The sequence below is a fragment of the Podarcis gaigeae genome (assembly GCF_964106915.1).
Source record: "Podarcis gaigeae genome assembly, chromosome: 6".
NCBI classification, from domain to species: domain Eukaryota; kingdom Metazoa; phylum Chordata; class Lepidosauria; order Squamata; family Lacertidae; genus Podarcis; species Podarcis gaigeae.
In genome coordinates this window covers 579,996-604,836 of record NC_139682.1, presented here as the reverse complement: position 1 = coordinate 604,836, position 24,841 = coordinate 579,996, and the positions used below count along the sequence as shown (strand labels likewise).

General features: G+C 50.6%; 1 protein-coding gene across 2 annotated transcripts in view; it reads left to right on the top strand.

Moving 5' to 3' along the window:
• Positions 1-24,841, top strand: part of SLC12A5 (solute carrier family 12 member 5) — a 103,979-nt gene that overhangs the window by 47,111 nt on the left and 32,027 nt on the right. For both annotated transcript variants that reach the window (XM_083744149.1, XM_083744150.1), the window contains exons 2-6: positions 10,226-10,320; positions 13,063-13,194; positions 14,219-14,365; positions 17,075-17,129; positions 20,687-20,817. In XM_083744149.1, coding sequence (XP_083600275.1) covers positions 10,226-10,320; positions 13,063-13,194; positions 14,219-14,365; positions 17,075-17,129; positions 20,687-20,817 — 560 coding nt within the window. The remainder of the gene's footprint in view (positions 1-10,225; positions 10,321-13,062; positions 13,195-14,218; positions 14,366-17,074; positions 17,130-20,686; positions 20,818-24,841) is intronic.

The window sequence follows — 24,841 nt, the reverse complement described above, 5'->3', positions numbered from 1 at the left end:
GCTCTTCTGGTTGTGCAGCGAAGACAGGCCTGGTGATGGCAGAGGCCCTGGAGTGACGGCGTCCCCCTGGACTGCCCCCCAGGGGCATCTCCCTCCCCCCGCCACTGGCTTCTTGGGGTTGTGGGGTCCCAGGAGCCTCCCTCCTTCATCTGCCACAAGCGACCAGGGGAGGGGGGAGGTTGGAACTGGTTGCCCTTGGCTCCGCAATCTGCTTTTCAGATGTTTGCCCATTAACATCTGGCTGGCTGGTTCTTCAACTCTCTCTCTCTCTCTCTCTCTGGCTGGGTTTCTCTGCGCAGCTCTGGTTATATATTGTGCTCTTCCGATCCCCCTGGGGGGCCCAGGGTGCTTGCATGTTTCAGGCGGACGTGGGGGGGGGGAGAGCGAACATGACAGGGCTCAGAGCTCTGCGCAAAGCATTGTGCGGACAAGGATCCTGCTGGCTGGCTTGTTATCTACACTTGGGCCTCCCCCCTCACCCCCCCCCGGGGCTCTGGATGTTGCATTTTTAGACTGGTGCGGGTGGGTTTGCGTGTGCTCATGCATGGCGAGCAGAGGAGACCTTCCGCATCAAAGTTTCATAAGCGAGGTGCATTTTCCACTCTGCGAGAGATGCTTGTCGTGTTCCCCAGGACTTGGGCTGGGGCAAAAGGCTCCCAAAGCAAAAGGCATTTGGCAAGCAGAGGGCTAGGAGCACAGTTAATTCAGAGGCAAAGTCGTCATGCGATGAAACTTGCTGGCAGCACAAGCCTATGCATATTCACTCAGAAGTAAAACACAGGGGGAAAAGCACTTTTAATGCACACATAGTTAATCACTGGAACTCGCTGCCCCAGGAGGCAGCGATGGCTGCCAGCCTGGATGGCTTTAAAGGAAGATTGGACAAATTCATGGAGGAGGAGAGGGCTGGCAATGGCTTCTAACCTGGTATGCCCCACGGAGGACCTTAAGGTCCATAAATAGCAACACCCTAGAGGTCCCAGGCCCTAAGGAAGTCAGATTAGCCTCAACCAGAGCCAGGGTCTTTTCAGCACTGGCCCCGGCCTGGTGGAACGCTCTGTCTCATGAGACCAGGGCCCTGCGGGATCTGGTTTCTTTCTGCAGGGCCTGTAAGAAAGAGTTGTTCCGCCTGGCCTTTGGCTTGGAATCAACTTGATCCCCTTCCCCTCTCTCTTTCCTTTCTCCTTCTGTGATGGAACTCCTATTTGGGGACTTCCCTGGCTTTTTTCTGGCCCACGTAGGAATAGTCTGGATAGTCGGCCTTGGTGAAGACTTGACGTTTTCATCCCCAAAAACGTTTTCGATTTGAGTTCCTACTGAAATGAGGCTGCATCTTAATGTTGTATTTTAATCTTGTTTTTAACTTGTATTTTAATCAGTTGTTTTTATATCTGATGTTAGCCGCCCTGAGCCCGGTCTTGGCTGGGGAGGGCGGGGTATAATAAAATGTATTGTTGTTGCTGTTGTTGTTGCTGTTGTTATTATTACCAAGTTGGCTCTGCTCTGCCTCCATAGTCAGAGGCAGCGATGCTTCTGGATCCCAGTTGCTCTTGTGCCCGGATCCTGCTGGTGGGTTTACTGCAGGCATCTTGGTGAGCACGTGTGAGAAGAGAAGATGCTGAACTGGGTCGGGCACTGGCCTGATCCAGCAGGCTCTGGTTCTGATGGGTCAGTGCCCCTGAGTGCAGAGTGTGACCCTCCTAGCTCAGTGTTTAAAGGACCCCAACCTTGGCTAAGGATGGCCTTGCTTTCGCTGCCTTCTTGACTAGTCATCTAATTATATTTGTGCGCATTGACCAGCTGCGAAACCTTGAAAAATAAAGCATTTTGAAGAAATGGGACATGTTCTTTTCAGTGTGAGATGACTTGTGATTTAATAAATAGAACCTACCCTTTGTTGATATAGGGACGCGGGTGGCGCTGTGGGTTAAACCACAGAGCCTAGGGCTTGCCGATCAGAAGGTCGGCGGTTGGAATCCCCGTGACGGGGTGAGCTCCCGTTGCTCAGTCCCTGCTCCTGCCAACCTAGCAGTTCGAAAGCACCTCAAAGTGCAAGTAGATCAATAGGTACCGCTCCGGCGGGAAGGTAAACGCCGTTTCCGTGCACTGCTCTGGTTCGCCAGAAGCGGCTTAGTCCTGCTGGCCACATGACCCGGAAGCTGTACGCCGGCTCCCTCGACCAATAAAGTGAGATGAGCGCCCCAACCCCAGAGTCGGCCACGACTGGACCTAATGGTCAGGGGTCCCTTTACCTTTACCCCTTGTTGATGGGAAGAAAGGTAATTCTAATAGTTTCTTTTCCTTCACATCTTGGAATGCGAAATATTTGGCGACTGCCGGTCAGAGAAGTGAACCAAGTAGTTTTAAGAAATAATCTAGCTCCAGCTCCATCCATGCACATCAAGGCCGGATTAGGACATGCTCTGTCAAGTTTCAGAGCACCCCTGCCCTGTGCTACCATAAGACAGGTGTGTGTTATTCTAAGACATGCATTATTCCTTCTTGCATTGCAGGGGCTTAGACTAGATGACACTTTTGGTCCCTTCGGACTCTGCCATTCTATAATTCTGTAACACTAAGGACAAGGGAAACATAAATAATACAGTATCCTGTTTGGATACGCACATGTACAAAAATATGACAACCGAAAGCATATATCTTGCAATACTTCTATTAACTTTTTCACCCATTATGTAAAATCTGGTTTAAAGAATTGTACTAACCTGAGACCCTAAACTGTAGCTGAGTGAGGCGGTACATAAATCTGGCTCCCGTGTCCATCAACAGAGTCTGATTCCTCTGAGCCAAGCCCAGTCTTCTCTGCTTCTTACTAGTCAGAGGAAAGTCGTATTCCTCCTCTTCTAATGTTGGCCTCTGGCTATATCCGGGCAGAGTATTCAGTGTTTTAATGTTATATATCTTTGGTCCAAAGGGACCGTGGATGCTGACTCCATTTCCGTCTCTCTTCCAATACCCTTAACTGCCGCCCCCCCTCATTCCAGAGCTCTCCCAGTTAGTGGAACTGCAGAAATGACTTTGAGGGGGAGTCGCTGGGGGCTCCGCTGAACTGACGCTGCAGGTGCTTCAGGCTTGTGGGAGATCCCCAGGGGACCATGCAGATACAGGGGGTGGGATCGGTTTCAGGTGTTGCAGCTTGAGGATGCGGGCAGGAGATGGCTGGTGGAATCTAGAATCACAGTCCAACCCCCTACAATGCAGGAATCACAACTAAAGAGAGCTGGCCAGAGGCAGCCCTGGAGGGGGGTGGAACTCGGCCCCCACCAGGCCCTGGGGTCTCCTGCAAGGAATTCCTGGCATGAGGGATCGATCTTCATGTCCTCTTTACAGACATCTCCCCCCCCCATTTTTTTATTCATTTTATAACACAACTAAACAACACAAACAGAAAAACAAGCAATACAAACAAATTCTTGTCTTATCCTTATTTTTTCAAAACATTGTTAGGTGGGCTTCCCCAAGTCCAACCCCCCGCATCTGATTTTCATTTTACCTCATCTTTAGCAGTTTACATATATCATAATTTTTAACCTTTTTTATCACACTTACTTTTACCATAAAAATCTTCACATTTTATCACTTACAAATAATACTATTTTAAAATACACTATCTTCTACTTCTAACCCTACAGCCTATACCCCCTTCCAAAGCTATTCTAGAATTTAAATATTAACATATTTTTTCAAATATTCCTTAAACTTCTTCCAGTCTTCTTCCACTGTTTCTTCTCTCTGGTCTTGGAGTCTCCCGGTCACTTCGGCAAGTTCCATATAGTCCATCATCTTCATCTGCCATTCTTTGATAGTTGGTAAATCTTGTTTCTTCCAATTCTTCGCTAGCAATATTCTCGCAGCTGCTGTGGCATACAGAAAAAAGTAACATTCTTTTTGGGGATTTCACCCCCCACTATACCAAGTAAAAAGGCTTCTGGTTTTTTAATAAATGTGTTTTTCTACACTTTTTCCAGTTCATTATAAATCCTTTCCCAGAAGTCTTTTACCTTGGGGCACGTCCACCACATGTGGTAAAAGGTTCCTTCTTTTTCCTTACATTTCCAGCATTTATTATCATGAGTCTGATACATTTTTGCTAACTTCACTGGTGTTAAGTACCATCTGTACTTTACAGACGTCTTCTTAACACAGAGTTGGTCTGCCAATGGGCCTGATCCCTGAAGCCAGCTCCCCAGAGGGCACTTCCTTGGGGATCCTGCCATCTTCTGCTCTGTGGACAATGACCAAGCCAGTGTAGACAGGAGTGTGAACAGGATGGGAAGATGGGCTTGCAAGAGCTCCTCTGGGTTGGAGATTCTGCCTGCCTGCCCTCGTCTGTGCCAGCTCACCGTCCGAGTGAGGAGTGAGCGGGCACTGGCCAGGCGGCCCTTCAGCGAGGGGGTTGAGGGTGCAGCAGTGGGGCTGGTTGGGCTCCGGGGCCCAGAGACCTCCAGAGGCAGGTAGGGCAGGATGGGGATCCCTGTTTGGGGGTTCCTGGTTCGGGCCACCTCAAAAACGTGCACCCGGGGCCATGGGCCTTTGCCCCCCATTCTATAACAACAACAACAACAACAACATTATTATTTATACCCCACAACAACAACAACAACAATATTATTTATACCCCACCCACCTGGCTGGGTTTCCCCAGCCACTCTGGGCAGCTTACAGCACATAAAAAATTGTAAAACATTAGACATTAAAAATTTTCCCTAAACGGGGCTGTCTTCTAGAAATCAGATAGCCCTTTCTTCCTCCATGAATTTGTCTAATCCTCTCTGCCTCCCGTGGGAGGGAGACCCATAGTAAGTGTGCGCAGGATCACAGCTTGTGTCTGGATATTCTTGAATCTAAATTTAACACGCACCGTGGTAGTGCTTAGCAACTATATCCATTCTTCTTTTCTTTTTTTATCTCAAATGCCCCAAATTCCAATTAGTTGGATTTTGAGAAATTGTGGTTGAAGGAGTGGTTCTTTTAAGTAGAACTGAGCAGCCAACGTTTCTTTTTCTTAATGATTTGCCTCTGCTGTGTCCGGATCGCTTGAATGGGAGGCTCAATTTCAGCCCCTCCCTCCAGAAACCCTGAAATGAAATGAAATGAGGTCATGTTTTCCCTGAGCATGAAAGGCCAAAGCAGATTACAAGGAATAAGATGATGCTGGAAATGAATGTTAATGAAGTGTTAAAAAAAGAAGAAGAAAAGGGTGCTGCAATGGACAGCAGCTTATCTAGGAAACAGATCTTTGTTCAGGGGGAAAGGATCAGTGAATCCACCAGATCACTGTGTGGTGGGGGAAAAGGCTAATACAGGGGTCAGCAAACTTTTTCAGCAGGGGGCCGGTCCACTGTCCCTCAGACCTTGTGGGGGGCCGGAAGATGTAAAAACACACTGATTCCCAGACCGTCCGCGGGCCGGATTGAGAAAGTGATTGGGCCGGATCCAGCCCCTGAGCCTTAGTTTGCCTACCCACGGGCTAATAGGACGAGCATTTTCAGAAAGGGACTGTAAATACCCTTTGTCAACCTGGCATTAAGGCATCTCTGGTGTGGCTGCAGTCAGAAGCCTCTGGGACAGCCCTGCTTGCTTCATGGGCACCAAGAATGGAACCCTGAGCTGGGAAAGGGAAGGCAGCAGGATCAGGACCTGGAGGAGGAGGAGGAGGAAAGGACAGTCAGGGACCGGCTGGGGGCAGGGGTGGGGGAGAGACCCCCATGGCCAGGAGGACTCAGGGGCTCAAGGTGAGGCATGGCGCCTACGCTCTGGTTAGATCACGCAGGGCGGCCTCTGAAGACGGTTCAGAAACTTCAGCTGGTGCAGAATTCAGTGTCTGGGTTGCTCACTGGGGAAAGAGGGTTCGAGCATTTTGCATGGATCCTGGCCCAATGGCACTGGCTGCCAATTTGTTTCTGGGCCCAGTTCATAGAATCATAGAATTGCAGAGTTGGAAGGGACCCCGCGGACATCTAGTCCAGCCCTCTGCAATGCAGGAATCTCAACTCAAGCATCCATAACGGCTCTGGCTATTAGAAAGTTCTTCCTGATCTTCAGTTGGAATCTCCTTTCTTGCAACTTCAAGCCATTGGTTCCAGTCCCTTAAGATATTTGAAGAAGGCTTGTCATATCTCCTCTCAGTCTCCTCTTTTCCAGGCTAAACATCCCTAGCTCCTTCAAGCGCTCCTCCTAAGGCTTAGTTTCCATACCCTCCTCTGCACACCTTCCAGCTTGTCAACACCCTCCTTAAACTGTGCTGCCCAGAACTGGACCCAGAACTCCAGGTGTGGTCTGTCCAAGGCAGAACAGAGCAGGACTATGACTTCACTGGATCTGGACACTAGACTTCTGTTGATGCAGCCTAGAATAGCATTAGGTTTTTTTGCTGATGCGTCACATGGTGGACTAATGTTCAGCTTGTAGTATTTCAGCAGAGACCAGGTGGCCCACCTGTCGCAGGTGCCAAGCTTCTATCCTGCACTGGGCTGGACTGAGGTTTGATTAGATGATCTGATGTGAGAAGCTGGACTCTGCAGGTCTTTGGTCTCATCCAGAAGACAGGCTGTTCTTGTGTCAGATTCAGTTGCCCAGAGATGCTCGTGGCCAAGGCAATGAATGAAGCCAAATTGACGGGTGGGGGAAGGGCAGGTCTGTGAATGCCCCCCCCCCTTTAAGCAGCAGTCCTCACTGGAAAGTTTACTCCTTTGCTGAGAGGGCAGCAGGAGAGGGGCTGGATGGCTGCTGTGAAGAATGGCACAGGCAGTTTCTGGCTGTTGCCCTGGGAAGAGTCTTCAGCCCCAGGACAAGAGAACAATTAGCCGCTGTTCCCAGGAGGGCGGGACTGTCAGAGCTATTTATCAGGCCAGCCCCGGAGCTCCTTCAGCCAGGCCAGTGTCCTTGCAAGGAGAAACTGAGAAGCAGGCAGTCTCCTCCGTCGGGCAGCAGAGGCTGCAACAAGGCACAGAAGGAGGTGAGGACAAGTGACCCCATTTAATTGCAAGATCATGCCCTGGCCTTGTGGCAAATGACTCGGGCAGCTCAATGCCTGTCGGAGGGGGAACATTTCTTCCAATCAGGAGGAAAGTACCTGGGGATCAGGGCCCCCAAGGAGGCAGCTGCAAAGCCCCCAGACTCTGAGCAGTGGGGATCTCACTTAACTCCACGTGTTCCAATTTTTGCAGGTTCATTGAGTGGTTTGTATCGGAGAAGTGCCTCGTAGTGGGGTATATTCTGGTATTTTCTGCCAGGCCCCAGGTCCTCTGACTGACACCCCTTTTGAGCGTCTCCTCCTGCTCCTCCTCCTCTTTATTTAAACCTATTTTCTTCAGGAAGAAAGGAAGGCTGAGAAACTGAGGCAAATATTGAAGTTCTGAGCTCCTCCATTCATGCAAAGGGACTGGTTTTCTCTCACACACCACTTGCAAAGCACCACCTCCCAATTATACAATTAAGCACGGTACAGAGAAAGCTCTTCTCCCCCCCCCCCGCCCCATGATAAAAGTTTAAAGAATTTTCCATTGCATGGAGGGAGAGGAGAGGGGAACATTTTCTTCCTCTCTGAACACCAGGACTTGGGGGCATCCAGAGAAGCTGAACATTGGAAGATTAGGATGTGGTTGAACTGTGGAACTCTCTCCCACAGGAGACAGTGTTGGCCCCCAACCTAAATAGCTTTACAAAAGGAGCTGAAGATTCATGGCAGAGAGGGCTCTCCAAGGCTCAGCTCCAAGGAGCAATGCTTCTGAATCCCAGAAGCTGCAAGAGGGAGAGTTCTTGCACGCAGGTTCTGCTTGTGGCTTTCCTACAATGCGTATCTGGGTGGCTGCTGTGTGGATGCTGGACTACAAGGGCCTCTGGGGCTGATCCAGCAGGGCTCTGTTCTCCTCTTCTCCAGTCCCCAAGAGTCTCCCATCCTCAGGATGAGTCGTTTTCCATTTACATCCCACTTTCCCCCCATCATGGAACTTAGAGTTCCCCCACCCTTCCTCTTGCCCCACTGCTGTCCCCCAGGGGAAACCGCTCTTTAACACTCAGTCAGAGCAAACGGCAATTCGGGTTTTCTCTGGACTGATGTTTGCTCCAATTGAGAGCTATAGAACAAGTTTTCCCTGTGAAAGGAGTGGATCGGGGGGGGGGGGGGACTGCTTGGAGCCATGCTTGGTTGGGGAAACCCACCCAGATGGGCGGGGTACAAATCATCATCATCATCATCATTTCATTATCAAGCAGAATACCTCCCCCAAGGCCCACAGTCTCTAAGCACGGGGCAAGTGGGAAGGTGGAGGAGCCCTAAATTTTGCCTCAATTTATTGATTTGCCTATTACTTTATAATTTTGATTTTATTTCTCAAACCTGTATACTGCCCTTCATCCAAAGACCACAGGGCAGTTCACAGCATGGAGGTAGAGTGGGATTCCCAAGCCGTCGTCTCCTGTCCAGACATTGACCAGACCCAGATGCTGACCCGGAAAGAGGAAGAGCTGCACTTAGGATTGTATTCAGTGGTGCTCAGGCAGCATCCCAGCTGTGCAACGGGGCTTTCCCCCTCTCCCCCCATGTTGGGGGGTCTGCAGAGGGCAGGAGAGGGAGCTTCCATTACTCAAGTGGAAGTTGATTACATGAGCGGAACGGGAGTGTTGGATCTGAGCCTTGGGTTTGCTCAAGGAAGGAAACCAAAAGTCGAAGTCATTGTTTCTGATGGGTGGGGTATAAATAAAAAATAATTATTATAATTATATTATTATTATTCATCACCCACAAAGTTAATTCAGGTTAAATAGGATAATGGAACAAGTTCTGTTGCACAACAAAATGAATAAATCTGCAAGACTCTCAGATGAGAAGGGAAGGTCTCCGTGTCCCAGCCCTTGAAGGAGAGATTTTGCTGCTCATTCTGCGGCACTTGCTCTGCTCAAAAATCTTGACCCAGAACTTGGCTGCTAAGGCCAAACCTTCTGGATTCTCCCTCCTTCCCTCCCTTTTCTGCTTCTGCCAAGCAGGTCCCAACAGCCCAAAAATACACGTCCACCTTCTGGCCTGGAAAGCTAGATGAGCCAGACGCTTGGCCTTCAGAAAGGAAGGTCTTCTCTGAGTGCAAAGGCTTTTCCTCATCTTTTTCCGTTCATGCTATGCCACGATGAGGGCTCATTCACACCCCCAGTATCCCCCTGGGGAAGCCCACTTTTTACGGCTGAATCAGGGCTGTATGATCCATAAGCAAAACAAGCATGTGCTGAGGGCCTCAAAGGGGGGGGGGGGATAAATAAAGTGGAAGCATACCCAAATAATCATTGTTTTCCATCTTACTGGAGGATTTATTTTGAAAAATAAAATATAATTTTATGGTTTATTGTTGTTTATATTTTGATTAAAAAAATATCATTAGTATGTTGCTCATCTGGGGGGTTTCCAACACATATAAAAACATAATGAAACATTGAACTTTTTTAATAAAAAAAATCCCTATACAGGGCTGCCTTCAGATGTCTTTTGAAGGTTGTATAGTCACTTATCTACTTGGCTTGGGGGTTGCATATCTCTATACCCATCTCCAATGAAAATAGAGATGTCCTAAGGACATAGCTGCCAACTTTTCCCTTTTCTTGTGAGGAATCCTATTCGGAATAAGGGAATTTCTCTTAAAAAAGGGAAACGTTGACAGCTATGCCTAAGGAAAAGCAGGAAGTTCCGGGATCAGATCAGAAACTGGGATGGCTTCTGTAAATCCGAGGCTGTCCCTGGAAACCAGGGCCTGTAAGTGAAATTAAGAGGCAGTGTGGCCTAGTGGTGAGAGTGTTGGACTAGGACCTGGGAGACTTGGGTTCACATCCCTGTTTGGCCATGAAGCTCACTAAATACATGGCCTTCTCAATGGCCCCCTGCCAAGGATTCTCTAGCTGAGATTCCTGCATTGCAGGGGCTGGACTAGAGGACCTTCGGGGTCCCTTCCGACTCAGGGGAAACCCAGCCTGTGTGTACTGCTGGTGGGAGGCCACAGAGAGCTGGCGGTGCTCCCTGTCCCGTTTCTGTCCGAGCTCTGCGGCCGGAGAACCTTGAGCTTTGCAGCAGGTGGACCGTGAAGATGGGCTTCTAGCAGCCAAGGGCAGAGGGCAATTTGGGTGCCAAGCAGGGGGCAAATCCTGTGCAACGTGGGTGGGAGGGAGGGGCAGGAAAATGGCCTCGTGCCTCTGGCACTGATCCATCTCTCTCCCCCTTCAGGCGATGGAAACCCCAAGGAGAGCAGCCCTTTCATCAACAGCACAGACCTGGAGAAGGGGAAGGAATATGACGGGAAAAACATGGCCTTGTTTGAGGTGAGCTGGGCGAGTCCTGAATCGGGAAGGGAAGATTTGGGATGGAGGAGCCACAGCTGGCGGGGGAGAAGGAGTCTGGCATGTAGGCAGACTCAAGATGGGAAACGCAGAGCGTTAAACCAGAAGCATTCTTAAAACAAAAAAAATTCCTTCCTTAAAGACCAACTAAGTTAGTTCTTGGTATGAGCTTTCATGTGCATGCACACTTCTTCAGATACACAGAGAATAAGTGTGCATGCACACGAAAGCTCATACCAAGAACTAACTTAGTTGGTCTTTAAGGTGCTACTGGAAGGAATTTTTTTTGTTTTGACTATGGCAGACCAACACGGCTACCTATCTGTAACAGAAGCATTCTTGTTAGGGATTGTAGGAAAAGGCCTGCCAAGGAAATGAAAGAACTTATTTATGTACGCAACAACGGCGGCAAGAGTCTTGATAGCACAAGGATGGAAGAATGAGGAAATCCCGACAAAAGAACAGTGGCAAGGGAAATTGATGGACTATGCAGAACTGGGGAAATTGACACACAAACTGTGGGACAAGGGCAACTGTGGCTTTAAAGAAGAATGGGAACTTTTTCAAATGACTTAAAAAAATACACCCCAAAATGAATTGGACTCCCTGGCAGGTTTTGAATAAACACGCACAGATTTATTATTGTTAACATAATAAATAGATCATTTAAAGATCTTTACAATTTTATAATATGCAGAGAATAATTTGTGTTGAAAAACCAGAGAGAGGAGCTGAGGGAAGTCCGGGGGGGTGGGGTTGGGGGGTTGGGAGGGTTTTTCTTGGTGAGGTGGGAGGGGGGAAATGGGGGGGATGAAGATATGTTTTTGATAATTCTTAATAAAAACCATTAAAAAAGAGAGAAGGAAACACAGAGAGTTAGAGAGCAGACACGCAAACTGGGTTTCCACAGTGGGAGGCAGCCGTGCTCCTGAATCCCAGTTGCTAGAAGCTGCAGGAGGCGAGAGTTGCTCTTGCGCTCGGATCCTGATTCTGGGTTTCCCATCTGGGCATCTGGTCAGCCACTGTGAGAGCAGGATGCTGGGCTAGCTGGACCCCTGGCCTGATCCACAGGCCCTTCTTAGGGAGGTCTATTGTGGTAGCAGAACCTCCATGCTCAGGCACAGCCTACCTGTGAATGCCATTGTGCTCAGATTGTGGGCTTCTCAGGGGTTCAGCCACCGTGAGAAGAGGCTGCTGGACTAGATGGGCCCTGGCCGGATCCAGCAGGCTATTATGTCCTTATGTACAGCCTAGCTGTCAACTTTTCCCTTTTCTTACGAGGAATCCTATTCGGAATAAGGGAATTCCCCTTTAAAAAAGGGAACGGTTGACAGCTATGATGTACAGTTCAAGGCCCAGCTTCTCCAAACAGGCTCAGGTGATGAGAAAGACCTCTGCCCTGAGCTGGGAAGGGGAGGAAGAGTTGGGCACTAGCTTGCAATGGAGGCGTTGTCAGCAGCCAAGTCCGCTGCCTCGCTGGCCGGCCCCCTGGCCCCCCTGAACTGCCCCAAGGTGCAGAACCCGCCCAGGCTGACCATGGTGATGGAGGAGATGGACACCCTGAATGAGCGCCAGGGGGTCTCTGTCCTGGCCATCAAGCGCTACATCCTGGGCACCTACCCCGGGGTGGACCCCATCCGCCTGAAGTATGCCCCGAAGGTGGCCCTGGCCAAAGGCCTGGAAAGGGGCTGCCTCATCCGGCCACAAAACTCTTCCGCACTGGGGGCCACAGGGAGATTCAATCTGGGCACAAAGGAAGCCAAGGGAAAGAAACCCCAGAAAAGCATTCGCATTCAGATGGAAAAAGAGCGCCCACACCGAAGAAAGCGGCCAAGAATCCCAAGGCAAAGGTTCCTGTGGAGAAACCGAGGCAGGGAGCAATCGCAGAAGGGAAGGAGGAGGAGGAGGAGGAGGAGGAGGAGGAGGAGGCTTCCAGCAAGAGGACCAAGGCGAAAGCTAGCAAGAATCCAGGCAAACCTCCAGCAGAGCCCAAGGCAAAGAAGTCCCCCGGGGGGGTGGGGGTGGGGAAGAGGCCCAAATCCTCAAGAAACGGAGCTCTTCCAAGGCCCTCCTGGCAAACATACCCAGTGCCCCCCGGAAAGCAAGACGGGGGGCTGAGGACGAGGGCCCCCCCAGGCAGAGGCCAAGGCACCTGCAGCGGCCAAGAAAACCAAAGAGGCCAAGGGAGAGAAAGCCAAGGCTGACCAGGGGTCCAAGCCCCCCAGAGCCAAAGGGGGAGAATCCAGCCAGCCGGGGCCCCAAGGAGGCCTGAGGGGCCAGATTCCGCAGGGAGGGCGGGGGGGGGTACATGGCTGTCCAACGCGGCACCCTCCATCCACCTTGTCCAAGGGAGAGGAGACCCCTTTTATGGTGGGGGCTGCCCCTCCACCTCTGGCACCACGTCCCCATTTAGGAATGGACTATTTATGAAGCAAAGACCCTGTTTTTAAACATCGTGTCATTTTCCAATAAAGCTCAGAATGCAGCAAAAAAGAAAAAGAAAAAAGAGAGCTCTGCCCTCTCTGCCTGAAACCCTGGGCAGCTGCTGCCAGCCAAAGTAGGCAGCACTGGCCTAGTTGCATCAACAGCTTAAGGTAGCAGCATCACCTGCGTTTCAAGGGAGAAATGGGGTGTGCAGAGTTTGGGGGGAGCGGAGAGGCAGTTGTGGGCCAAGGGGGATGTGGAGAACCCCTCTTCAGCCCCGCTCCTCCTTCTGCCCCACAGGAGGAAATGGACACCATCCCCATGGTGTCGTCCATGCTCAGCGGCCTGGCCAACTACACCAACCTGCCTCAGGGCAGCCGGGAGCACGAGGAGGCGGAGAACAACGAGGGAGCCAAGAAGAAGCCCGTCAAGGTGAGCCATTCAGGGGAGGGGGCGCCGGGAGACTGGTCTTTGCCTCTGCGGGGTTCCTTGTGGGCTTGTGGGCGGAGGGGGGCTTGGCTCTGGACCCCAGGTGTGTGCCTCCTTTCCAGAGGGTCAGGGGCTGAGCTGCTGCCTGTGGACTCTCCATGGCTCTGTTGTGGCTGTGTTGTTCTTTTTTAAAAAATAAAACAAAATGGGTTTTTAACAAAAAATGAAGTGCAAATATAGGCGGGGGACAACGACAAGGAATTAAAACGTGCAAACCACTAAGTGTCACAGCCAGGAAGGACAAGAGCAGCTCCAAAGGGATAGTAAAGTATTCCCTTTGCAAATAATACAGATTTTACAAATCAAAGTATCCACCGTTCTTGAGAATAAAGGTTCCACAGAGTCTTACATTTGCAAATCCCTTTGGCGCAGAGTCACCACGTGCCTCAGTTATCTGCACATGAGGAAGGGGCTTCGGGTGACGATCTCAGGGTCCAGGTCGGTTATATGGGGGAGGCGGTCCTTGAGATTCTTCTTGTGGGGATTAAACGAGATGGGGAGGCTGCCATGTCCCCCCCCCTTGCGCTCCGTGGAGAAGAAAGTGGGCTGTGAATAAAGAAAGAAATCCTTCTTGACGGGACTTTGGGCCTCCCGTGTGACCCCCACCCATTCTTTCCTGCCATTATTGCACCGCTTTCGGCAGAAGTGTTGAGGAAGAAAGGATTTGTTGGAACTGTCTTGAGGAACCTTTGAGCCCTCCTTGCCCTCTCCATCCCCTGGCAGAGCCTGGCAAGGCACCTCCATCCTTCACTGCCGGCTGCCCGGTGCCAGGGGGAAGAGGCTCCTCTGCCAGGGCGAGGGAGGGTAGTTCTGAGAACAAGCCCCTCACCCGCTCACCCAGCCTGCTCCCCAAGGCACCTGGGCAACCTCCTTCCTGAGCCTGGGAGGAGGGTGGGGAGGGGTATCCATCCTGCTCCGCCCCCCCCCCGGGTGCCTCACCCCCCTCTCTGCCCCCTCCCTCTCACAGGCTCCCCAGATGGGCACCTTCATGGGCGTCTACCTGCCATGCCTGCAGAACATCTTCGGCGTCATCCTCTTCCTCCGCCTGACGTGGGTCGTTGGCATCGCGGGCATCATGGAGTCCTTCTGCATGGTCATCCTCTGCTGCTCCTGCGTGAGTCGCCCCCTCCTTGGGGACCCCATGGGCAAAGCGGGGAGGGGAGGGGAGGGGAAGGTTTTCACCAGGCAGGCAGGATTCCTCAGGGCCGGCAGTCCAGGCCATCGCTCTGGCCGGAAACCTAGGGAAGGAAGGTCAAAATGAGGAGCCCCTCAAAATGCCCACATTCTGTCCCAGGCTTTGAGGTCTCGCCCCAGGGTGGGGGGTCCCGTGGAAGCTCACGGCTGCCCTTTGGGATGGTTGGCAGTGGGGCAGGTGACCTGGGAAGGGGGCAGGCTGTCCCTCCTAGGAAGTTTTTAAAGAGAGGTTACATGGCTCCCTGTCGGGGCATCTCAAGCTGTGATGGCTGTGACAGCTCTTCAGTTTTATGATTTTGTAAATTTGGGGGTGGGTGGGTGTAATCAAATCTACTAAATAGATCTATTAACAAACACACAGGTAATTCAGAACAGCAGTCCAGAAAATAATTACAGCAGAAGATTATTATTTCTTCCTCTGATAAATTGTCCCAGTTGACACAGCAGGCAGGTACATTGCAGGATGGAGGAGCACCTGTCAGGGACTCCTCACCTGCGATTCCTGCATTACGGGGGCTGGACTAGAGAACCCTTGAGGGTCCCTTCCCCCTCTACAATTCCAGGATTCTGCGTGCCAGGGGTGGACGCAGCCAGGCCTGGCGTAGGAAGGCAGCTGCTGGCGCTGGGGACGGATACACCTGCCTGGATGGGCAATGGTGCAGGGAAGCTGATTAATCCCGCCTGCCTCCCGGGGACTCATCCAGCTGCATCCTGCCCCAAAGGCACCGCTCAGCCCATCCATCTCCCGGCCGTCCCCAGGAAGCAGCCTTGCCAAGTTGCTTCAGCCCCCACCTCTCCCCACCCCATTACCTGCCCCCAACCCCCCAAAGGGACCCCCCAAAGACACCCTCTTCTGGCTGGTTGGGGCAGCCCTAAAGGCCTGGGTTCAAGTCCCAGGAAGGAGGAGGGCAGGGCACTCGTTTTGCAAAGTCTGCTTCAGCGAAGCAAATCACAGAATCTCAGAGCGTTCAATTTTGAGGGGCTCTGTTTGTCATCTAGTCCAACCCTCTGAAATGCAGGAATCCCAAAAGTTGTTTTCACAAGCCTAACCAGACATGGAATTTTACTTGTTTTTAAATTCTGTTGCTACTGTTTATATTTTGCACCACTTCATTAAGGCTGCCTCTTTGTTTGGAGTCTGTTGGTTTTGCGGGTTTTCATTTTTGATAAGTATTGTTTTGTGAAAGCACTTACAGATTTATTTATTTTCAAATCAAGCAGCCTATACATGGGGTTGAAGAATAAAGAAATCAGTATAGCTGCAACACTTTTCAAATGCAAGCCTGTTCTGGAAAAGGGGCATCATCGCCTTTGCTTTCTTTTGATTGCCCTTTGAGGATAAATGAAAGGAAAATTTTAACAGCGCTGTGTTGCACACAGCGACTGATGGGGGGGGGGGGGAAGAGTGTGGCTCTGGCCCTGTGCCCCCCCGGCCCCTTTGAGCTGGTTTCTGGCTGGATGAGATGTGGTCCCCATTCCAGGGGGACCCTGCAAGAGGAGGGGTCTCAGCAGCACAGGCAAGGGGTGGCCTTCAAGGGGAAGCCGCTTCCCAGACCCTGAGAGCCTCTGAGCTTCTCAAAATAAGAGTGACTTCCCTGTATGACTGACAACCCAGGCGGGCTCTGCTCTGCCTTCACAGCTGGAGACAGCAATGTCTCCGAATCCCAGATGCTGGAATCCTCAGGAGGGGAAAGTGGATCTGGGATCCTGCTTGTGGGTTTGCCGTGGGGGAATGTGGCTGGCCACTGGGAGATGCTGAGCTAGATGCAGTGGCGTAGCGTGGGGGTGCAGGGGGGGCCGACCGCACCGGGTGCAACATCTGGGGGTTAGGGTTAGGGGGCGCAAATCCATGGGTTAGGGGGCGCAAATCCACGGGTTAGGGGGCGCAAATTACTTGCCTTGCCCCAGGTGCTGACAACCCACGCTACTCCACTGGCTAGATGGTCCCCCTTTGGTCTGATCCAGAAAGCTTTTCTTATTTTATTATTTCATAACATTTATATACTGCTTGATTGTAAAGAAAGCTCAAAACACTTTACAAAAAAGAGAACAGAACAGTAAGATTATTAGTAAAAGCAATACAAACCTTCCAAAAATTAAAACCAACAATAAACTAAAAATACAACAACATCCTAAATGTCTGGGTAGGCTTGCCAAACAAATGTTGCTTCAATACAACAAATGTGCCTGCTTGGTGTCAAGAGGCAGGGAGTTCCGCAGGGCCAGTGCTGCCGTACCAAAAGACTGATTTCTGACAGATGCAAATGTCCTTATGTTCTGACCCTCACCTGCTTCTCAGCCCCCTCCACCTCCACCTGCCGGGGGCCACTTTCCTGACTTTGCTTCTTCCCTCTGGCCCTTGGCTTCCTGGTGACCCCCTGCCCTCCACTCTCCATCATCCGGGAGCCAGACAAAACAATCTAGGGGGGAAACGGAGGGTCTTGCCTTGTCATGCCTTGGGAAGAGGTAAACCCGGGAAGGCTGACCTGGCGCTCATTGGGATTCCTGCATCACGGGGATTGGGCTAGATGGCCTCTGGGGGTCCCTCCCCATTCTGCAGTTCTAATCCCCCCCACCAAACCCTCTTTCATTGCAAGTCTCCTACCTCTCTGCCTTTCCCTCCTCACAGACGATGCTGACGGCCATTTCCATGAGTGCCATTGCCACCAATGGAGTCGTGCCAGGTGGGTAGAGTCCTTTGTGTCTGTGTGTCTGTCCACCTGCAATCGCGGAGCCCCAGGCCAAGGGGAGGGGGGTCTTCCTCAGCACTCCTCCTGATGGCTTGCCAGCGCCTTGGTCCACCTCCCCCCCTGCCAAGACCCCTTGCCTCTGCCTCCCTCTTCTGCAGCCACTTTGTCCTGCCGGGTGTGCTGGGCCCAGGGGTAAACCTGAGCAACGCAGTCCAGGTCCGGCCCCGAATCAAAGGGTTCTGCTAGGAGTCATTCCGACAGGGCCAAGGCAGGACACGAGGCAGGGAACCAGGCAAGGACAGACACAGGATCACAGGCAGGTTCTGGCAAACGTTGCTCCCACAACCTGGGGCGGGGTCCACCAGCCTTTTATCTCTGTCTGGCTAATGGCCGGTCCTGATCCCCCGCGACTCACCTCCCTGTCTCGCCCGAAGGCGAGCACTCCTCCTGCGAGTACTCAGGTCTCTCCTTCTCTCAGACCTCAGACTCTGCAGCTCAGGAGACGTCGGTGGGTGACTAGACCCAGAGGCCGCCTCAGCCTCCCCTGACCCAGCCAATAGTGGAGGAGCTGTAAGTGATGGCCCAGCTGGAGGCAACGAGGTCATCCCCGCATCTGGAGCCAGGGCAGGCTCAGGCCCCGGACTCGGCCCAGCTGGTGCTTGTTGCAGGGGAACCTGTGCAGACTGGGTCTCTTCAGGATCAGGCCCCAGACGTGGTTCAGGTGATGCCTGAGGCAGAGGATCTGGTGCCGACCGAGACTCCTCTGGTTCCAAGTCCGAGCCCAAGTCCCAGTCCCTCACACTAGGGCTACTTCGCAGGGTTGGCGCATAGCAGGAGGTACAGCTGGGAGGCCAGGCAATGGCCCGCTGGCTTTATCCAAGGGCATCGGCACTCAGTTGCATACCCTCCAACGTTCCTCCGATGAGAATAGGGACATGCCATGCCATAATGATAATTTTCCTCTTTATACCCCACTCGTCTGACTGAGTTGCCCCAGCCACTCTGGGCGGCTTCCAGTATATATAAAAGCATAATAAAACATCAAGCATTTTAAAAGAAATCTTCCCTCTACAGGATTGCCTTCAGATGGCTCAGGGGTTGGGTAACTCCATGTCTTCCAACATTTCTCCAAGGAAAATAGGGCCATCCTAAGGAAAAGCAGGACATTCTGGGGTCAGATCATAAACCAGGACAGCTTCTCTAAATCAGGGATGTCCCTGGAAATTAGGGACACTTGGGGGGGGTCTGCAGTTGCTCTCAAATTTCCCCCCACCCCAGTGCCCAAATGCTGGCATCGGTTGCAAGGCTTTTATGATGGCAGGATGGGAGTCTCTTTTATGCAAACCTGCATTCCCCCCCCATCATAACATATAACATCTGTAAGACACATTCTTATGACGTGACTCACAAGTTACGAGATCCACAAACCCTTGGGACTTGGACTTTGGTGTTCTGGAGATTCATTTATTTATTTTATTTGTCTGTTTCATAAAATTTATACACCACTCGGATGCTGAAAAGAAAAGCCTTCAGAGCAGTTTACAAAAAGATAAAAACAAGAAGATTTACAATACTTTAAAACATACGAAGACTTAAATGGATCAAAATGCAGGCCAGCATTTCTAAGCACCTGGGCTGGTTTGCCTCAGCAAGGATGTTTTCAGCTGGTGGCAGAAAGAAGACAGTGCGGGCTCCTGCCTGAGATCAAGAGGAGGGAGTTCCAAAGTGAAATGAAGTTTCAAATTTGTGAATGAAATAAAGCTCCCGCGTTCTCCCGCAAAGGTGTCTTTGTGCCAGACCTAATTTGCTGGCCAGTTCACCCCATAAGGGCGACACGCCACCCTCTCTTGTCCCAAGCATCCAAGTTTGCACCATTCAAGTCCTCCCTATAACCACATACGCTGCCGCTAAGCAAAACCCAATTGGTGGCTCATCCCTTGTTCTCATTTCAGTGCAGATTTGGGAATGCCAGCTCTGGAGACTTCATGACATGCTGGTGTGTGATTTTACTTCTCTCATTAGACGCTTGCTCCTCCAAACTGGCAGCCTCGGGGCATGTCCACCACAGGTGCCTAACCTGCCTCACCCGCTCCCCAGACTTGCGCCAGCACAGAGATGAAGCACAGCAGACCCACAACTTATGTGTGATCTGCTTGCACGATTGCAGCTCTGTGTGGCTGTCAGGAAAATAAATAAAGGGAGGGAGGGAAAACCATTGAAAGGGACCATCTGAGATCTTACGATGACCCCACAAGATCTCATGGGATCGTCACAAAGCCCAGTGTGATCTGCTTGCACGATTGCAGCTCTGTGTGGCTGTCAGGAAAATAAATAAAGGGAGGGAGGGAAAACCATTGAAAGGGACCATCTGAGATCTTACGATGACCCCACAAGATCTCATGGGATCGTCACAAAGCCCAGTGTGATCTGCTTGCACGATTGCAGCTCTGTGTGGCTGTCAGGAAAATAAATAAAGGGAGGGAGGGAAAACCATTGAAAGGGACCATCTGAGATCTTACGATGACCCCACAAGATCTCATGGGATCGTCACAAAGCCCAGTGTGATCTGCTTGCACGATTGCAGCTCTGTGTGGCTGTCAGGAAAATAAATAAAGGGAGGGAGGGAAAACCATTGAAAGGGACCATCTGAGATCTTACGATGACCCCACAAGATCTCATGGGATCGTCACAAAGCCCAGTGTGATCTGCTTGCACGATTGCAGCTCTGTGTGGCTGTCAGGAAAATAAATAAAGGGAGGGAGGGAAAACCATTGAAAGGGACCATCTGAGATCTTACGATGACCCCACAAGATCTCATGGGATCGTCACAAAGCCCAGTAAGGGAGGGATGGTCACGCAGGAGAGAAAGGTTCTGTTGGGTCTTCCTGACTTTGTGCAATTTTGCCTTGGCACTCAGACCCCCAGCAGGTTGCTCCTGCGCAAGTTTTGGGGCTACTTTATGCTTATGCGTATGTTGTTGTTTAGTCGTTTAGTCGTGTCCGACTCTTTGTGGCCCCCTGGACCAGAGCATGCCAGGCCCTCCTGTCTTTCACTGCCTCCTGCAGTTTGGTCAAACTCATGCTGGTAGCTTCAAGAACACTGTCCCACCATCTCGTCCTCTGTCGTCCCCTTCTCCTTGTGCCCTCCATCTTTTCCAACATCAGGGTCTTTTCCAGGGAGTCTTCTCTTCTCATCAGGTGGCCAAAGTCTTGGAGCCTCAGCTTCAGGATCTGTCCTTCCAGTGAGCACTCAGGGCTGATTTCCTTAAGAATGGAGAGGTTTGATCTTCTTGCAGTCCATGGGACTCTCAAGAGTCTCCTCCAGCACCATAATTCAAAAGCATCCATTCTTCGGCAATCAGCCTTCTTTATGGTCCAGCTCCCACTTCCATACATCACTACTGTGAAAACCAGAGCTTTAACGGACCTTTGTCGGCAAGGTGATGTCTCTGCTTTTGAAGATGCTGTCTTATGCATATATGAAAGCTTAACTCTCTCTCTCTCTCTCTCTCTCTCTCTCTCTCTCTCTCCCCCCCCCCCATCTGACTCCAGCTGGTGGGTCGTACTACATGATCTCCCGCTCGCTCGGCCCTGAGTTTGGGGGCGCTGTGGGGCTCTGTTTCTACCTGGGCACCACTTTTGCAGGTGCCATGTACATCCTGGGCACCATCGAGATTCTGCTGGTGAGTGGGATCTATGCTGCATATGTGGTGGACATGCAAAAAAAAAATAAGGAATTCTGGGATGAAATATATATGGAACTTTAAAAAATGTTTAAGGGTTTGTTTATATATAAAAAACCCCAGAGGCCTTCCTTCTTCAAATATTAGGTCCTGACATCCAAAGAATATAAGGGAGCTTTTTTATACGTGACAGTGGCCGCAAGAATTTTAATAGCAACAAATTGGAGAGGAGGAAAAATACCATCAAAGTCGGAGTGGCAACAAAAATGAATGGAATACGCAGAGCTGGCTAAGCTTTCAGGAAAAATAAGAGACCATGCAGACCAAGTATTTTTTTTTAAATAAATGGGGTTTATTTAAAAGTTGCATTAAAGATTGTAATAGCATGAAGTCTGTGGCAGCCTTTGAATAGCTTCTGTAGTCTACTGAATAAGTTTAAGAAAGTACAATATTTTTAATAAGTAATTATTAAAAGCAGAGATGAATACAGTGGTACCTTGGGTTACAGATGCTTCAGGTTCCAGACTCCGCTAACCCAGAAATAGTACCAGTTACAGATAGGTAGCCGTGTTGGTCTGCCATAGTCAAAACAAAAAAAATTCCTTCCAGTAGCACCTTAAAGACCAACTAAGTCAGTTCTTGGTATGAGCTTTCGTGTGCATGCACACTTCTTCAGATACACTATTTCTATTTCCAGAAATAGTACCTCTGGTTAAGAACTTTGCTTCAGGGTGAGAACAGAAATCGTACTTTGGCGGCGCAGTGGCAGCAGGAGGCCCCATTAGCTAAAGTGGTGGTTCGGGTTAAGAACAGTTTCAGGTTAAGAACGGACCTCTGGAACGAATTAAGTTCTTAACCCGAGGTACCACTGTAGTGCACTAGTTAAATACACACTGAAATCTATATGGAATTGGTGGGAAGTCGTTAGAACCAAAAGAAGACTGTGAAAAAATGTAACAGATTTTGATAATTATTATTATTTTTTGATAACTTTCATTTTGTGTTATGTTTTTAAAAGTTCAATAAAGCAATTTTAAAAGGGAGAGAGAGAGATTCTGCTGGTGAGTGGCGGCAGGCAGACTGAGAGCAGCGAGGGTGGGCAGGGGCACGGGACCCCAAGTCCTTTGGCCTTCACTGGGTGAGGGGAAATCCATTTTAAAAGTGTCTTGTTTAACCCCCGCCAGGCCAATTTTCAAGTCCTTCTGACCTGCCTTCCTTCTTATCCCTCTGTGGGATTTGTATGGCTTCCCCGCTGCCAAACCATAACAGGCAGATCCTTGTGTTGCAGTTCAGATCAGGGTCAAGGTGGCTTGCAGCGTGGGAAAAATGCACAACTGCAACACAACAAAAGTAGTCATAAACGATAAATACAACATTTGAAAGTGCACACGATCTAAAATAAAGATACCAAAAGCCAACTTCGGCAACAACATGCCAGCCCAGGAAGAGTGAATCTGGAGCGTAAGAAAGTCTAACAAAGTTCTGATTTTCCCCATGACGACTTCAGTGCTCCCCCCCCCCCATTTTTCAAATATCAAATTCTTTCCAAAAATAAAATCTCTTTGCCGCTGCCCTAAGGAGCTCTTGTGCAATGCAGCCTTGTTCTCAAAGCAGAACAACCTCGGAATACCTGAGTGGCTCCTGGCATGGCAGCTGGATTTGCAAAGAGCGGATTCTGGGTTTCATTTTGGTCCACAGAAAGCAGAGAGTCAGGATGGAACTGGGTGACTCTTGGGGTCCCTTCCGACTCTGCGATTCCATGAAAAGAGATTCTTTAAGAAAATTCAATGCAACCCCTGCCTTGGAAGAGAAAAGGAGTTCGTGAAAGACTCCCTTTGAAGGAACTAGAAATAGATATATTTTTAAAAGCAAACATAAATAATGACACTGGATCCTGAGGCGGAAGAATAGCTGTCCTGTCTCCCCTTTTTTCTTTTAGAAGATGTAAGCAAAAAGCTTAAGTGACCTGATATCTCATCTCCGTATCCTTCATTTGCTCTCTCCGGCATAATATCGTGCTTGTTTTTTCCGCTTGTGCTTTTGTCTCCCTGCAAAAGGGAGAATATAATGAAGCTGGGGGTGTTTTGGATGCAAAGCTTGTCCCTGTCGGCTCAAAGGACTTTTGCAGATGCAGCCCCCCCCAGCAAGACCCCCTCCTCCCTTTTTGGCAAGGAGGGAGGGTCAGCCGGCAGAGGACTGTGTGAGGAGGATGAGGATGGAGAAACCCACTCCCCAGTCACATCTCGGGGCTTCATGACCCTCTTCTCAGGAAACACTTGCAATCAAAATTAAACCACCATGGAAAATCCTAGCAGCAAAAGGAGCAGCGGCCTCTGCCTTTTAGAAAGCCGCAATCGTCCTTTTCCAAGAGGAGCCCCTCGCATATTTCCACGTCCCACTGCTCAGCGCCAGAGTTCATTGTTCCCAATTTCTAGGCGCAAATGGGATCGTTTATGTCACCCTCTCACCCAAGCTCTTGCTAAGGAGGCCATTTCAGCACTTATCACATATATTAAATAACTCGCGTTTCCCAGATGCTCGAGTGTGGAATTATGCCTCTGCCGTGAAGATATGTGAACTGACAATCCGTAGCATATATCCTTTCACAGATTAATTATCACCCTGAGATTGGGGAGCTGTCATCCACGTTAAAAGCATTAAAATGAGCTGGGGTAATTTAATCTCCTTTTGGTGCAATAAGCTCATCTGCGTCTCTGGGCTCCCAGAACCCTTTTTGCAGCTTGTGATAGGGGTGGCCCCCTCCCCGCTGTTTCGCAAGATGCACAGCCCTGCCCTCATTTGACCCAAGCAGGGACAGAGCCCCCCCCCAGCCCCATGGAGCCTCTCTGAAGCCTTCCCCACGGCACCCTGTGCGAGGTCAGTGAAGGAGACCCTCCTGCACCCCCACCTCCAGCTGGGCCCACCCCTCGCCCTTCTGGGGGGCTGCTTGGCCCACTTCTGAGACACGGCATGAGAGGTACCCGGAGGGCTGCCCCACTGAAGGAGGAGCCAGCTTGGTTTTTGTGCTGCTCCAGATTCAAAGTGCAAGAAAGAAGATTCCAACAGAACATCAGGAAGAACCGGGGGGGGGGGGGGGCAAGAGGAACGAACTCCCTTGGAAGGTGGCCGACTCTCCTTCCTTGGAGTTTCTAAGCCAAGGTTGGGGGGGTCGTCTGCCAGGGATTCATTAGCTGTGATTCCTGAACTGCAAGAGGTTGGACTGGACCAAATCAATGATTGATTGATTGATTGATTGATTGATTAATAATAATAATAATAAGGTAGAGCAACTCCGCTAGGAGGAAAGGGGCAGCATTGGGGACTGTGCAGTTGGTGGGGGGCAGGGGGCTATGGGTTTGTTCTTGTTTTATGATGTGTTTTTTGTTTTTATATTGTATTTTAATGTTGTGAACCCTGCTAAGATCTACAGGTGAAACACTAATACTAATAATAATACTAATAATAGTTTAGAGAAAAGGCAAGTAAGAGGTGACATGATAGAAGTTTATAAAATTATGCACGGCACAGAAACACCCCCCCCCCAACACTAGAACTCATGGGAATCCAATGAAACTGAATGTTGGAGTCCGTCAGGCAGTGGATAAACTGTGGAACTCCCTGCCACAGGAGGCAATCATGGCCAGCAAGACAAGTTCATGGAGGAAAAAGTTACCGAGGGCTCCTAGCCAGGATGGCTCTGATCTGCAGCTGGAACCCCCAGGAGGGGAGAGTTGCTCTGGTGCTCGGATCCTGCTCCTTGGTTTCCCATGATGGGCGTCTGTTTGGCTGCTGTGAGAACCACATGCTGGACTCGGTGGGGCTCCCTTGGCCTGATCCAGCAGCTCTCCATGTCCCTGGGGCCATTTCCAAGCCCACAATGTTGTGGTTCGGAGGGTGGGTGGCCCGGCCTTCCTCTGAGTTGGGTCTCCTTCCTGTTGAGATGCGTCCGGGGAGACGGGGGCAATTGGCAGCTCCCAGCTGGCTCCAGCCACCGGCCGGCAGCCAGGCAAACTCCGGTCCTCGG